Source organism: Mirounga angustirostris, unplaced genomic scaffold (genome assembly GCF_029215605.1).
Source record: "Mirounga angustirostris isolate CCGP_5_RB_7025 unplaced genomic scaffold, mMirAng1.0.hap1 SCAF_1, whole genome shotgun sequence".
NCBI classification, from domain to species: domain Eukaryota; kingdom Metazoa; phylum Chordata; class Mammalia; order Carnivora; family Phocidae; genus Mirounga; species Mirounga angustirostris.
The window spans coordinates 208,803,426-208,818,537 of NW_026991709.1; the positions used below are offsets into that span (position 1 = coordinate 208,803,426).

The window sequence follows — 15,112 nt, forward strand, 5'->3', positions numbered from 1 at the left end:
CCGCTCAGGGCAAGATCGGAGGGAGGGAATGAATGAATGAATGAGTGAGGGAATGAATGAGTGAATGGACTCGTGGTCACCCCCAGCCACAGGCTCTCACAGGCAAAGCCCCAGCTGCTTAGGCTGTGGAGGCATGGGTGAGCTGATACCGTCTTTAAGACCTGTCAAGTTTCTCACTCAGGGGGCATTTGCCCAATATCTTGAGGTCTGACAGGAGCAGCCTGCTATTTTCTCAAGCCCTCCAAAGGGACGCTCAGACGTGGCAGACAGGCATGTCCCTGTGTATTCATCACGGCCCTTCTGCCATCCCAGCAGTCAGGGAGAAGCCATGGCTGCCCCTCAGCCTGCCAGGTGCCTGGCTCCAGCCTGATACCACACAATCCCTGATCCCTCCTTAGGACAGACAGAAGCTAGTTTGGTGGCAGAAGGGGAAATGCATGGTGGATCTGTCAAGAGGTTTGCTCTCTGTCCCATTGGCCACCCACTGTTCAGTCATTCATTCAACAAACATTTGGCATGCCAGGCCCGGGGAATGAAGTCAATGAGCCAAACATACAGGGGCAGAGGCAGGCTTTGAGCCAGTGGTCACACCCGTGAGGTCCTAACGGCCTCTGTGATCAGCCCTTGAAGGAGCACTGGGAAGGTACGGTGTGGGGGGAGCCAGATGGCCTGCGTTCAAGCCTAGGACCATACTGCAGGCTGTGAAGCTCTGGGGAAGAGATCTGAACCCTCTGCCCCAGTTTCTTCCCCTATCAAAGGCCCAAATGACAGTCCCTGCCAATCACCTACTTACAAAATGCTTAGAACAACGCTTGACATCGAGGAAGAAGTGGAGGTATTAGGGGAGGCCAGCACAGGATGCCTTGAGAGGTGGGTAACATGGGGCAGGGACAGCAAGGCTGCTTTTGGAAGAGACATTTATGCAAGAGCCCCCAGGAATGGGAAGGGTTAGTCCGGCCATGAGATGGGGCAAGAGTGTTGATGGCAGAGGGTCCAGCCAAGGCAAAGACATGGAGGTGGGACAAGCAGGGTGTTCCAGGAAGACCAGAGGTTGGGCCAGAGACAAGAGCCAGTGGTGTAGACTTGTTGATTGCCGGCCAGCCACGATGAGACAGGACTCCCCTCCGTCAAATTCTATCTAGGAGATACTCCGGGACAGGGAGCCGACTGAGCCACATGCGGATGAGGACAGAGCAAGCATCTCCACTCATCTTCCACGGGGCTTACTCCTCTCCAACATCGGCCTTTTGGGACTGTTCATCGTCCTGTGGCCTCAGCCCCAGTTCCACGGGACTCTCATCAGTTCTTCCAGACCATCTCACTTCTGTGCCTGCATCGAGATAGACCGTTTTGATTTCAGGAAGTTAGTGAACTGGCTTTAGAGTCACGAGGGTAATAATAATAATAATAATAATAATAATAATAATAATAATAGCAAACACATAGCGCTTACTACATGCTGATGACTGTTGTAATCGCTCGCACGTAGAGGGCATTAACTCATTCAAGCTTCCCAGCAGCCGTGTGAGGTAGGTACAGCTATCGTGTCCATTTTCCAGATGAGGAACCCGAGGCAGGGAGAGATGAAGTGACTTGCTTCAGACAATGAGCAAGTGGCCAAGCAAAGACATAAACCCAGGCAGCCTGACCCCCAGACTCTGCTCTTAACCACCTGCCTCTACTCTACCATCCAAGTAGGAGTAAGAAACATCCAAAGGAAATGAGTTTTTTCTGTCAGAAGTTTTTTTTTTAAAGATTTTATTATTTGAGAGAGAGAGAGAGAGGGAAAGCATGCACGCGCATGAGCACAAGCAGTGGGGAGGGGCAGAGGGAGAGGAAGAAGCCAACTCCCTGCCAAGCACAGAGCCCGACACGGGGCTCAAATCCTGGACCCCAGGATCATGACCCGAGCTGAAGGCAGACGCCTCACTGACTGAGCCACCCAGGCGCCCCTGTCATAAGTTTTTTTAACTGAAAAAATATACAGTGCTATATTAGTTACAGGTGTACAACATAGTGATTTGATAATTCTATACCTTATGCAATGCTCACGACGAGAAGTGTAGTCACCATCTGTCCCCCATACGATGTTGTTACAATAGATCGACTACATTCCCTATGCTCTGCTTTTCATCCCTGTGACTTATTTATTTTATAACTGGAAGTTTGTGCCTCTTAATCCCCTTCACCTATTTTGCCCACACCCCCCTCCTTACCCAGTGTAAGAATGTTGCCTGGAAAGATGCTGGTGACATCACAGGGACTGCTTTTTGGGAGGATCGTGGGAGAGATCCTTGCCTGTTCTCGGTACTGAAAATAGTTAAGCTTGCTCCTGAGCATCTGCTGTGCTTTTGTTTCAGGACACTGGGAACCGCATAAATGACCAGCTTTTCCTTTTTGAGTCGGCTGCTAAGGAACTTGGAGCCAAATTTATGGCCTGACCATATGCTGGTTGTTCGGGTTTTAAAAGCATGAGTTTTTCTTAGCCTAATTTCTGACTCTGTCTATGTCCCCACTTTTCCCTTCCTTCCTTGTCTCCCTTGCAAAAGAAAAAAAAATTTAAAGGATTGAGAAATTTAGAAGATAAGACCAATCTGAAGATGACAATAAAAATCCCCACTAAACTCTAATTTTCTTGGCTGTGTAGTATTCCCTCCTATGCATGTGCCTTAAGTTTTGAAATCAAGCCCCCTACTGTCGAGCAACTGGAGGGGGCACATTCCAGTGGTCCGATTTGTAACAGCCCTTTAATGTGCATCCTTGTAGCGATCAAGTGCTCGTCTGCACAATTCTCCTGGGCTAAATTCTCCCACTGGGATTGGCTGGGTTAAATGCAAATGAAGAAATCTTGAGGCTTTGGCTCCGGATTGGCAGACTGCCCTCCAGAAACATCGAATTCCTACTCTCCTAATTGGAGCTATCGTGTGGTAGTTTACAAATAAATCGCTTGTAAATCGCTTGGAGTCCTCTGGGATAAGCCAGAGGCAGAGGGAGAGGAAGAAGCCAACTCCCTGCCAAGCACAGAGCCCGACACGGGGCTCAAATCCCGGACCCCAGGATCATGACCCGAGCTGAAGGCAGACGCCTCACTGACTGAGCCACCCAGGTGCCCCTGTCATAAGTTTTTTTAACTGAAAAAATATACAGTGCTATATTAGTTACAGGTGTACAACATAGTGATTTGATAATTCTATACCTTATGCCCCAAGCCTCTTCTGCTTCCTGATTAAATTACCTGGCCTCAAATGCAATAATATCCTTGTCTTATTAAGAGGCAGCTGCTTGCTCTCTTCCTGCTGGCTAACCCCCGAGAGCCAGTTCTCCATGGATGGCTGCCCCAAGATACTGTGGCCGTCCCTCCACCCCTGGGGGAACCAGGAATTGTGTCGGAACCAAGATGTAGGTGGTAGAGCTGTAGGCTGAGATGATTGGTCCTGGGTGTGACAGCGAGAAAAATTTTTCCTGCATGTCAATCCTGGACCTGTTAACGGGGATTGCTGGTTAATTGGGGCAGCATCCTCAGTGAAAGTATTTGAAAAAAATCCCAGCTAGAAAAGATGATTTGAGAAACAGCTACTTGAGCACATAGCTTCCCCACTTAGAGCCCATTAGCAGGAATATTAAACTCCAGAGCCAGCAGCTCAGCCAAGAAAGCAGCTAGCTTCTCCAGCACATTTGCCACATCTGAGGTGAGACCGGCCACCTGATCGCAGGTTTCTGTACCTGGACAGTTCCTGGGCTCTCACACCTGCTGTCATAAGCATTTTTCTTAGGATAGGCCATTCTCTGTTCTTAGGACTGTGACCTCCAAGAGTTCATGACCTATGTTCCAAGCTAAACCCAGTTAGAGAGCCGACATTTGCACTCTCCAACCAGTGAGCCTTCCAGGACATTTCCAGTGGTTCCCGGGGACATGAACTTGACTGCGGATTTGAACTTGAACCTGCTAGGCAAAACTCCGGATCTCTGCTGTGCTGAGATTTGGCAGCCAAGACCCAGGCATTTAATTACACTGCTGCAGAGAACACTTCAGCGAGGTGCGTCCAACGCAGACAATTATTTTAGGAAAGCCGTGGAGGCCTTCTCTCCTTGCCACTTAAATCTTGCTTCTCTTTTACAATTCAATATTTCGCGTGTTGAGAGAAAATGGCTTGTTTGTTTCAAAGGATACACTAGGAATTGTAGAAAGGAGATGTTAATTATGTTGAACTGGGCTGCATTGTCTCTGCACAAATGAGAACCTTTGGAGGTTGGGGGGGGGGGTGTTCTGTCCAAATCGCTTGGAGATCAGAGCCAGGGGGACACGGATGGGGGTGCTTAGACTCAAGTTTTTTTGTTTTGTTTTAAAGAACCGGATTTGTCATGAAAGGAGACAAAGCTAGTCTCACATCCTCCTGGAATCAAGGTGGAAGGCATTCTTGGGTCCCCCCTTCTTGTCTAGGTGGAACTCCCTCAGAAGCAGAACTGGTGGGGAGTTGAGTGCGAGTATTCACCTGGGAGGTGATACCACCAGGAACTGGTAGGGGAAGTGAAGGACTCCCATGCCGGGTGAGCTAAGGAGCAGGGCGCCGCTGTGGGCACCTGGAGCAAAGATCCCAGTGGGTTCCCCTGGCGAACTTTCTGCAGCATGCCCCTCAGGGCCCTCCTACCGGAGAGGTGAGAGGGCTACTGATATCTATCACTGACTCCTATGTGGCACTGTTGGGGACTGCTGGGGTGGTAGTGGAGGGGGCTTCTGCTGCCTGCCCAGTGCAAAGGCAGAGTGGGCTTTGGGGGGGCGGATCCTGGATGCTTCTGCACTGTAGGCCTGGGGAGTCATGACTGTTGGCTCTACCTGAATCGTACCTGCATGCAAGAAAGGCTGGCAAGGTGGGTGACTTCATTGCTCCATGGAGGAGACGTGGACTGGCAAAAAGGGGGATCCCCCAACTTCAAAAGGGTGAACATAAGGCTCAAAGAATGACTAATTACAATCATTTCAGATGGCGTTTATGAATGGTTTGTTTTTCTTATAAATTAGTGGAGGAGTCAAGCTCATCTGTACAATTATATCACTTGCTCACATTACAATAAGCTTAAAAAAAAAAGACTTTATTGAGTGGGAAAGAAAAAAGGTGGGCTAATAGCTGGCATCTCCAGGATTGCTCGTAACTCACAGCCTGGCTTATCTCTGCTACGGCTCATGGGAACAGCTTCTGTGGGGCGATCAGTTAACAGCTGTCCAAATGAATAATTATTGTGGGGCTTTGTTTCTCTGTAAAACACTTGGGTTTTATCAGAATTTCTTCCAGGTATGTAGGAACACATCTTGGTTAGGTCCAGAATCTTCCATTGTCCACCTCCATGGCCACCCATCCTGTTCACCTGGACCTATGCAGTCTCATTGGCCCTGGTGTTCTGTCCTTGCTCCCCAGTCTGTCTCTCTCACAGCCATCAGAGGGCGCCTGTGTCTAGTGACCTCCCTCCTTGTTCAGAACCCTCTGTGGCTCCCACCTCCCCCAGGAATAACCAAAGTCCTTCCTATAGCCCAGAGGTCCTGAACATGCTGTCCTGTCCCCTCCCTGCCCTCATCCCCCACCCCACCACCTTTCTCACTCTGCTCCACCCATGCCAGCCTTCTCCATGTTTCCTAAACATATCAGGCATGGTACTGCCTCAGGGCCTTTGCACCTGCTTTTATCTCTGCCTGGAACATCCCCAGATATCTGCATGGCTCATCCCTCACCTTCTTCAGGTCTTGACTCAAATGACACTTTTTTGGAGGCCCTCCCAGGCCACCTTAAAATTGCAACCCCCAACCACAGCGCCGCACCCCCATCATTCCTTCCCTATATTACTTATCTCTATGGCACTCATCACCCTTTAAATATTTGGCATTTACTTGTCTGTTTCTGTCTTTGTCTAACATAAGCTCCTAGGAGAGCTTTTGTGTTTGTGCATTTTATTTACTGCTGTGTTTTCAATGTCCACAATAGAGCCTGACACACAGTAGGAACTTACCAAATATTTCCTGAACAAAGGAGACCATCATGCCCTGATAAAAACAAAAAGACTGAGAGTTGTGACTAAGTCCAGTATGTTCTGGGGAAGCTCAAGAGGGCCTAATCTGGGGGCCCACCATGTTCCATCCGGTGATTACTCAATGCTTTTTGAACAATGTTTCTCAAATACCTCCAGATATTGATTTGAATTTGTGCTGTCAAAAGTGTCCCCTCCCCTATGCCCTTCTCCTGGCACTCATCCCTCAAGTTCAACTTCAGTGTCCTTTCTCTGGGGTACCTCCTCTGAAATCCCCAGCCTGAGGAAGACCCCCTGTTACTCCTTGCACTTTCTGTGGAGCATTCACTGCAATAAATAGTTCTAGAAATATCAGTGGGGTTACATGTTTGATGTCTGTCTCCTCCATCCATGGGCAGCAGCCAGATGTTTTCTTCACCTCTCTCTTCCTAGCCCTATCCCAGACCCTATGCCAGGCGTAGAATGAGCACTCATATTTTCCAATAAGTGTAGAAAATTTTGGAGTTTCTTGATGCACATCAGCATTTCAGGGGCTCTGATAAGTCCTGCATCAAAGGAACTTGTTTCACCCAACAAGGCACAAATTTATTTGATCACCGAGCATGCCTGGAAAGATTGCCAGTGTTCCAAGGAGCATGGCTTGGGAAACAGCCATGACTGATCCCTGAATTACCTAAGCATCATAAACTGACCTGAAGTTGAATTTAGGAGTGTGCAACGATGCTTTCTTTTCAAGGGCCTTGAAGTCCCTATGAGGATTCTGTCACCCTTCGGCCATTACCTTACCTGGGCTTCTCAGGAGCAGGGGTGGGGTGGGAGATGACAACAGTAGGGTTGTACTTAGTGCCTCCTGGGGTATAGCCAGAGTCCATGTTTCACAGTGGGCTGGGAAAGCAGGGAGGGAGGTCCAGGCTTGGGGATCAGTACACGTGGGTCTGTGCCCACTCGTACACATGGAGGCAATGATGGATGTATGTGAACATGCGCGAGAGAATAAATTCCTGTCTTGTGGAAGGGCTTGAATCCCACAACTCCTTGCCGTGTTCCTTAATCCCCCCATACCTCAGTCTCATCGTCTGTAAAATGGGTTTCCTTGAGGAGGGATTGAGATTACATGCATTAGGCATTCAGCACATGGTCCAGCACATTCCAGGGCATCTGTCACTTCCTGGGTCTTCTTTCTCCCCCAGCATGGGCAGGGTGAATCCCCCACTGGGTTCCTGCTCTCTGACCCCTGACTTCCCTGCAGACCCTCTTCCAGAGCCCGGAGGAAGGCTGGCAGCTGTATACCTCAGCCCAGGCCCCCGACGGGAAATGCATCTGCACGGCTGTGATCCCGGCACAGAGCACCTGCTCCCGCGATGGTCGGAGCCGGGAGTTGCGGCAGCTGATGGAGAAGGTAAGAACCTTCCATGTGCCCCGGGAAGACTGTGAAAATCTCCCAATTTCTACCCTGCCTTCGGCCCCCATCCAGGCCAGCTGGGGGCCAGATATAGCCATATATCCACCAGAGCTGGTGGATAACCTGGCTCCCCTCCAGGTGGATATTTTAGTCAATATGTGTTCAGTGCTTCTTTGGAGAAAGCTGAGCGTTGTGTGCGGACAGGGAGGCAGCATCTGAGTCTCCTGTGTGTGATCTCTGGCCCCACCATGCACGCCCTACTCAGCTCTTTAACTCACCAGACTCACCTGCTGAGAAAAATGTCTTGTGTCCCTTGGGGAGGGGTCTCACCCTCCAACCCAAGACACATACAAGATTCTATCCCCTTCTGACTATGGTCGATATAAAACAGTCCCCATTCAAAACATCCCTGAGGATGTTTTGGTGCCCTTTATAGACTGACTGCTGTCCCTTGACACTATCCAGCTGAACTGCTCATTAGTCAGCTAAAGGGACCAGTTAACCATCATTATCCTATGGAAGAGGAAGTTGAGGGATTGGTGAGAACAGAAGAGATCCCGGTCAGCCCTGGACTCTCCCACCCATGAACTCTGCAGGATCCTGCCTTGCCCACAACACCAGCATTGCTTGGCCAGTTTGGGACACCCACGTGGGATCCCCTGATTGTTGAGAATGGTTATAAAAATGTGTTGTGGCATCCAGGGTGGGTGTTGGGCTGTTGGGTTTCTGAGAACTTCCAAGTGTCGTGTGAACAGGGGTTCAGGAAAATCTGTGTTTCCACAAGCACCCAGTGCTGTCTCTGAGTTTACCTTAACCAGGTGGAGCTCACCTTAGGCAGGTGGAAATGGGAACCAGGGGGTCCTCATTCGGGGTTAGGAGAGGCTAGGGCAAGGGAATTCAGTTCGATCATGTAGCTGAAAAGCACTTACTGAGCATCTAGTTTAGGCCAGTGCTGGGCACTGGGGATTTCGCTGTGGATGAGCTAGACACTGGGTCTGCCCGTGAGGATCTCACCTGAAGGAGGCTGATGAATGAGAATGTTCCAGATAGTAGCTGTGGCTAGGAAGAACATAACCACGTAAGGGAGAGAGGGTGGAGGGCTACAGGAGGCAGGGGGTCAGGGAAGGCCACTCTGAGAAGGTGATGCTGGAGATGAGGCCTGAAGGGTGAGGGAGCCAGCATGGCAGGACGAGGGGAACAGTGCACCCAGTAGAGGGATCCGCAGGTGGAAAGGCCCTGAGGCAGGAAGGAGCTTAGAGTCTGTGAGAGGAAAGGGGGCTGGTGGGTCGCAGTGGATGAACATGGAGAGGAGGCAGGACTGGCCGCAGGGTCTTCCTTTTGAAAAGCTCCCTCTGGCTGCTGTATGAAGAACTGACTGCGGGGCAGGGCAAGGGGGTAAGCCTGGAGACCAGGGAAGAAGGGGTGGGAGGTGAGAGGGGGTAATGGCCAGCCCGGCGGGGAGGTTGCCGGTAAGATCAGGGGAGCAGGTTGGTTGGGTGCTGGCCTCCGGCTCCGCCAGGCCTCATCTGTGACATCTCAGGGCTTGGGGAGGGCAGGAGTCCGGCTTTCCCTAACCCTCCCAAGCTCCTAGGTCCAGAACGTCTCCCAGTCCATGGAGGTCCTTGAGTTGCGGACGTACCGTGACCTCCAGTACGTGCGCAGCATGGAGACCCTCATGCGAAGCCTGGACGCACGACTCCGGGCGGCTGATGGGTCCCTCTCAGCCAAGAGCTTCCAGGTGGGTCCCTCTGGGTCAGGTCAGAGGCCAAGGGAAGAGTTGGGATCGGCGTCCATTAGTTCTGAGAGTGGGGTCATGTCTGGGAGGGACCAAGGGTAGGCTGGGTTCCAGGGTCTAGTATGCACAAATGTCAAGGGCCAGGTGTGCATCAGAGATAAGGGGGTGAAGCTATGGGTCCAAGACTGGGGTCAGGACTGGATCAAAGTTCAGGGGTTAGGATCAGTGAGGGTTCCATCTTGGTGGGCAGGAGCTGAAGGACAGGATGTCGGAGCTGTTGCCCTTGAGCTCAGTCCTGGAGCAGTACAAGGCGGACACTCGCACCATCCTGCACCTGCGGGAGGAGGTGAGGAATCTCTCCAGCAGCCTTGCAGCCATCCAGGAGGAGATGGGCGCCTACGGGTACGAGGACCTGCAGCAGCGGGTGATGGCCCTGGAGGCCCGGCTCCATGCCTGCGCCCAGAAGCTGGGTATGCCTTGACCCTTGACTTTGACCCCTGACCTCCACACCCAACCCTAATACCACCTATGTGCCCAGAAGCTGGGCATGGTTTTGACCTCTAACTTCTAAACTTTGACCTTTGACTTCTCTACCCAAGGCCTAAAATAGACCCCCAAACTGGAAATGCCCCTGACGGGTTTGACTCCCAGTCCCCTTACCCTCAACTTAACTCCATCTTGGGACCAGATTTCTGGATCTTCCCTCACCCCTGGTCCCAGCTCTTCCCAGTTTGATCACACCACATCATCCTTGCCCTGTGTCGCTCGGGCTCTTCCCATCCTCCACCCTTATCTACCCTCTTCCTGCCTCCCAGGCTGTGGGAAGCTGACTGGGGTCAGTAACCCCATCACCATTCGGGCCATGGGGTCCCGCTTTGGCTCCTGGATGACCGACACGATGGCCCCCAGTGCGGATAGCCGGGTGAGTGACTGTGCCCACCCCAGGGGTCAGAGCCTGGGTTAGACAGCCTGTGGCTGCCCACAGGTGCCCAGCAATTCCACACCAATGCCTCTCTTGTAGGCTGAAGTGTCCTAGGATCTCCAGAGCCCTTGGCCCTCCTCTCGACTGTCTAGTAACCCCAGGTGACCGAGGACCTTCCAGCCCCGAGAATAGCCAAGTCTGTTGACCGTTTGGACTTCCAGTGGTCTCCATGGTCATGATTGCCCATCACCTCTGACCCACAGGAACCATCCACTAACTGCCCAGTGACTATCCTAGTGACTGATATCGGTCAGTAGGTGGCCACTGAGTGACACAGCGACTAGAGGTAGTAAATAGCCATTGTCTCACTATGATCACTGGCCTCCCAGGGATTATGGGGGTTCAACCAAGTGGTGAAGAGCTTGGGTTTGGGAATCAGACTTGGATTTGCATCCGGCTGCCACCAAATTCTTAGCTAGAGAACCTTGGGCAGGTTCCTTAATGTCTCTGAGCCTCAATTTCCTTATCTTCAAAATGGTCGTGATAATGTTGGCGTGAAAGTTTTCGAGATGCTTGGCCCAATAACCAGCCCTAGTGAGGGCACGCACCCCTGCTGACTGACATGGTGACGGTCGAGGAGACGCTGCTGACAGGCCGGGTCATCTTGTGGCTACGGGGGTGAATGCAAGTGACCTCGTCACCCCAGGGCTGTCCAGTGACCGCTAACCATCCCATCTCCAATGAGCGGTAAATTCCTGGGCCCCGGGAGCCCACCAGGGACCGCGATATGCCCTGATCCTTAGGTAGCAAGTGTCTGTTTTCAGACCCATGGTGTTTCCTGATCAAATGATCCCATGACTGGGACTATGGCCGGTCACGAATGGTCACTGGACATCCGGACTGACTCATGACCACTAAGTGACTGTGGACCCCTAATGGCCACGGGTGATTCCTGGGCGGTTGCTGGGGCCTTCGGGTGGCGGCGGGCCGCTGGGCAGCGACGCGCGGCTCTCTTGTAGGTCTGGTACATGGATGGCTACTACAAGGGCCGGCGGGTCCTGGAGTTCCGCACTCTGGGGGACTTCATCAAGGGCCAGAACTTTATCCAGCACCTGCTGCCGCAGCCGTGGGCAGGCACCGGCCACGTGGTGTACAACGGCTCCCTGTTCTACAACAAGTACCAGAGCAACGTGGTAGTCAAGTACCACTTCCGCTCGCGCTCCGTCCTGGTGCAGAGGAGCCTCCCGGGGGCCGGCTACAACAACACCTTCCCCTACTCCTGGGGCGGCTTCTCGGACATGGACTTCATGGTGGACGAGAGCGGGCTCTGGGCCGTGTACACCACCAACCAGAACGCGGGCAACATCGTGGTCAGCCGGCTGGACCCGCACACCCTCGAGGTCGTGCGCTCCTGGGACACCGGCTACCCCAAGCGCAGCGCCGGGGAGGCCTTCATGATCTGCGGCGTGCTCTACGTGACCAACTCGCACCTGGCCGGGGCCAAGGTCTACTTCGCCTACTTCACCAACACGTCCAGCTACGAGTACACGGACGTGCCCTTCCACAACCAGTACTCCCATATCTCCATGCTGGATTACAACCCCCGGGAGCGGGCCCTCTACACCTGGAACAACGGCCACCAGGTGCTCTACAACGTCACCCTCTTCCACGTCGTCAGCACCGCGGGGGACCCCTAGCGGCTGCGGGAGCTCCGGCTGCCGCCCGAGGGCCGCGGGGGGCGGGGCGGGGGGCGGGGCGGGGGCCCCTTCGACCCCGCCCGCCCGGGGCCCTTTCGCTTCCTGTCTCCGTCGGGCCCTCTCTCTCCCCTCTCCTGTCCGTTTTCTTCTCTCCCTCCCTTTTTGCCGGGCTTTCCTTCTCTGCGCCTGTATTTCTACTAGTGCATTCTCTCTGTGTCTTGTCTTTTCTCCTCTGTCGGTCTCTGATTTTGATACTTCACTCTTTCGGCCTTTTTATTGATGTCCCTCTGTCTCTGTCTTTTCATGGATCTGACTCTCCAGTTCTTTCCCTGTCTGCCACTCAGTCTCTCTCTTCTCTCCTTCCGCTCCCTCCTTGCTTCCCACCCATCCCCCCAGGCCCTCCCTCCAAGCCCCCTCCTCCCCTTCAAGGAGTTGAGTGCATGGATCGGTTTCTTTTTTTAATTTACACTCTTTCTTTCCGGGTTGCTGGAATAAACGGGACCTTTGACATTTGATGCTTTGGTTGCTCTGTGTGTCGCAGTGGGGCAGAGGAGGCAAGGTGGAGGCTAAGTGTGAGCCTGGAGACCCATCCCGGCTGGGCCCCCTTTGTCCCAGGCCACAAGCTGTGGGCACCGGGGGCAGACAAGCCCAGCCTGGGGGCCAGGTGGGCTGCATGGCAGGGCGAGCCGTTCGGGAAGACAGGTGAGGAGACCCAAGCCAAAGTTGTTTTGTTTGAAAACAATTTGAAGGCAGTTTGATCCAAACAACGGAGAATTCTATCACAACAATGAAAACAGGCCTCCAATGAATATTCTCCATCACTGGTTTTTCACTCATTGATCACGCTGGTGCATCACTGAACCATCTGGCAACTTAAAAAAAAAAAATTTTTTTTTAAACACTTTGGCTGCTTTTAAGAATTTGGGTATGAGAGAGTAGGGCACAATATTTTTCCTTTTCTCTTTTTGCTTTGTAATTTCAAAATCATTTTACATGAGTCGCACCTGTTCTAAGTTCACTACTTAAAAGGTAGAAACAGCCTGAAGGGGGCACTGGGTGCCTTCAGCTGAACATACCCTCACCCCACGCCTGGAGCCCATTCACTGGAAGGGGCTTGGGCAGAGATGGGCCCCAACACGAAGACTACAGCTCCTGGAGGTGAAGAACCGGCCATGCTAGGAAGTATGGGAGGCAGGAAGGAGCGTGAGGGAGCCGGAAAGAGGCCGGAGAAGCAGAGGCCAATTCCTCAGGAGCCTTGGTGATGTGACTAAGGTGGGGAGTGGGGGGCACAGAAGGGGAAGAACAGATGAGGACCTTATTTTGGCCAGATCCCTGGTGGCCAAGGTGAGACAGACTGCAAGAGTGGGGAGAGTCACCCCTGGGGCCGGTGGCTGGGAACAGAGGTAATGCTGACCGCCACCCCCACGTTGGCCCCACCACATGGCCCCCACTCAATCTGGGGAGGAATATTATGTAAAGAACCCCAGGGGCCTAGATCCCACCCCACTGAGACCATGGAGGAAGTGACACCAGCTCTTCTGGGAGCTACCCTCCCCCGCCCATGTCTAATTAATGGCCTCTCTGATTAAATCATCTCCGCTCTGTGCTGGCATCTCCGGGAACGCGGGACACGGGGACCATACTGCAAATGAAACCAATGAATAATAAATGTAACTGCCTAATGCATTCATTTAAAACCAATTTTTAAAGAAATCTTCAAGAAAAGCAATTAATTTCCATTTAAATTAACAAGTTTGACACTGAAAAGGAACTGATTCCCGGATAAGCCCATTGAGGCACTTTGTACCTGATTAAAAAAAAAAAAGGGCACAGAGTTAGGGGCCACTTAGGACCTCTGCAGCCCAGCCCTCCTATCCGTATTTATTTGCAGGCAAATCCCCCAAATGAGCATGGTGCAGGTGGAAGAGTAGTTCACTGGTCTCTCCTACTCCCAAAGTAAGGTCGGGGATAGAGGCCTGCTGAGTTCCACCGTCTTTGTCCAAACCCACCCAGCCCTGGAGACGCACACAGAACGCAGGGCTGGGTGCGGGTGTGCGGGTCACCTCTGCACGCCGGTCGTCCAGCAGATGCCCAAAGCGCCTGGCATCCTAACTTCCTTGTCCCTGTCTCACACACAGAGGCAGGGCCAGTGCTCCTTACCCTTTTGCGTTTGTGGCTTTTGTTCCAACCAAGGATGGGCAGGAGGGATGCCCGTCCACTCCCGACCCAGGCCAGGATCCTTGTGCGCCTTAGGCTGCCTGCCGCCACCTCTGCCTTGCTCCCTCGTGGACGTGGGCCCGGCTACAGTGGGGAACTTCGTAGCCCATCCCGTGGCAGTGCCTGCCTTACCCCAAGTGGAGGTGATCCACCCCAGCCTTGCCGCGTGGCCACAGAAACCTGGGCTGGTGCACGTGGCAGAAGGTTGGAAACCGCTCTCCCCCGCCGCCCCCGCCCTGAGGCATTCTGGGCAGGGAAATGCCAGACCCAGGGGACAGGAGGGAAGACTGCACCGCTGTCACCATCCAGAAGGCCTGGGATTTACGACCCCACCTCCAGGCAGGAGGCGGTGGGTGGGGCTTGTGGAGCAGGTGAGGGAAGCCAGAGCTACTTCATGAATCACGCTGACGCTGAGTGGACTCGGGGGCATGTTTAGCTAACGGTGGCATTCCTTTGTCTTTGTCTTTGGGCCGCTGCACAGCTAGACAAAGGGAGGAGGAGGTCCACAGGGGGAGGTGGTCACACCCGGTCAGGGGGCCTCCCTAGTGTCACACAGGACACACACCTAGGGATAACTAGAGTCACACGGCCACACGCATGCTTGGGCACACACACGCCCAAGGTGACAGAATGCCGCAAAGACCATGTTCCTGCCAACCCCACACAGGAAAACATACAACACCCCCCAGCAGCTTCTCAGCCCCCTGTCCACCCCCTTTGTTTCTGCTCCTTCCCAGAGGCTCCAGGGGTCAGCAGGGGTGTGATCGCTCCCGACCCCACAGCATTGCTGGTGCGAACGGGGGTGCTGCTGCCTGCCTGCTGGCCCCCACAGGTGATGGAAGATTCTGCCCGCAGGTGCAGCCAGCCCACCGGCCCCCCCTCCAGCCTGCGGAGTGGCGAGGAGGCCCATTAAACCTTAACGACAAACACTCTGGCAGGCAGCAAGCAGAGCACGATCGCTCTAGAAACCAGCCAGATGGGAGCTGGCCCAAGTGACTGTTTATGAGACACAGCCCTAGGGGCCTCCCCTGGGACGGGGCTGGGCAGGGCTTCTTTTGCTCAGGTCCCCAAGCCCTGCTAGCCTGCCACCCTCCCCCCGCCCCGATCTGGGATGGTTCCCA

The 15,112-nt window shown here is 53.3% G+C and overlaps 1 protein-coding gene across 8 annotated transcripts in view; it reads left to right on the forward strand.

The window, feature by feature from the left end:
- Window positions 1-12,287, forward strand: part of OLFM2 (olfactomedin 2) — a 63,384-nt gene extending 51,097 nt beyond the window's left edge. For 3 of the 8 annotated variants that reach the window (XM_064571535.1, XM_064571521.1, XM_064571530.1), the window contains 6 exons: window positions 3,797-4,037; window positions 7,268-7,417; window positions 9,012-9,158; window positions 9,406-9,625; window positions 9,971-10,077; window positions 11,097-12,287. In XM_064571535.1, the coding sequence (XP_064427605.1) occupies window positions 7,409-7,417; window positions 9,012-9,158; window positions 9,406-9,625; window positions 9,971-10,077; window positions 11,097-11,774 (1,161 nt within the window). In that variant the 5' untranslated portion in view covers window positions 3,797-4,037; window positions 7,268-7,408 and the 3' untranslated portion in view covers window positions 11,775-12,287. Of the gene's footprint in view, window positions 1-1,254; window positions 1,393-3,796; window positions 4,038-4,349; window positions 4,657-7,267; window positions 7,418-9,011; window positions 9,159-9,405; window positions 9,626-9,970; window positions 10,078-11,096 lie in introns of those variants that run through there. The other 5 variants (XM_054504935.2, XM_045863057.3, XM_054504933.2 and 2 more) reach the window with 3 other exon arrangements.
- Window positions 12,288-15,112: the final 2,825 nt, after the last annotated feature.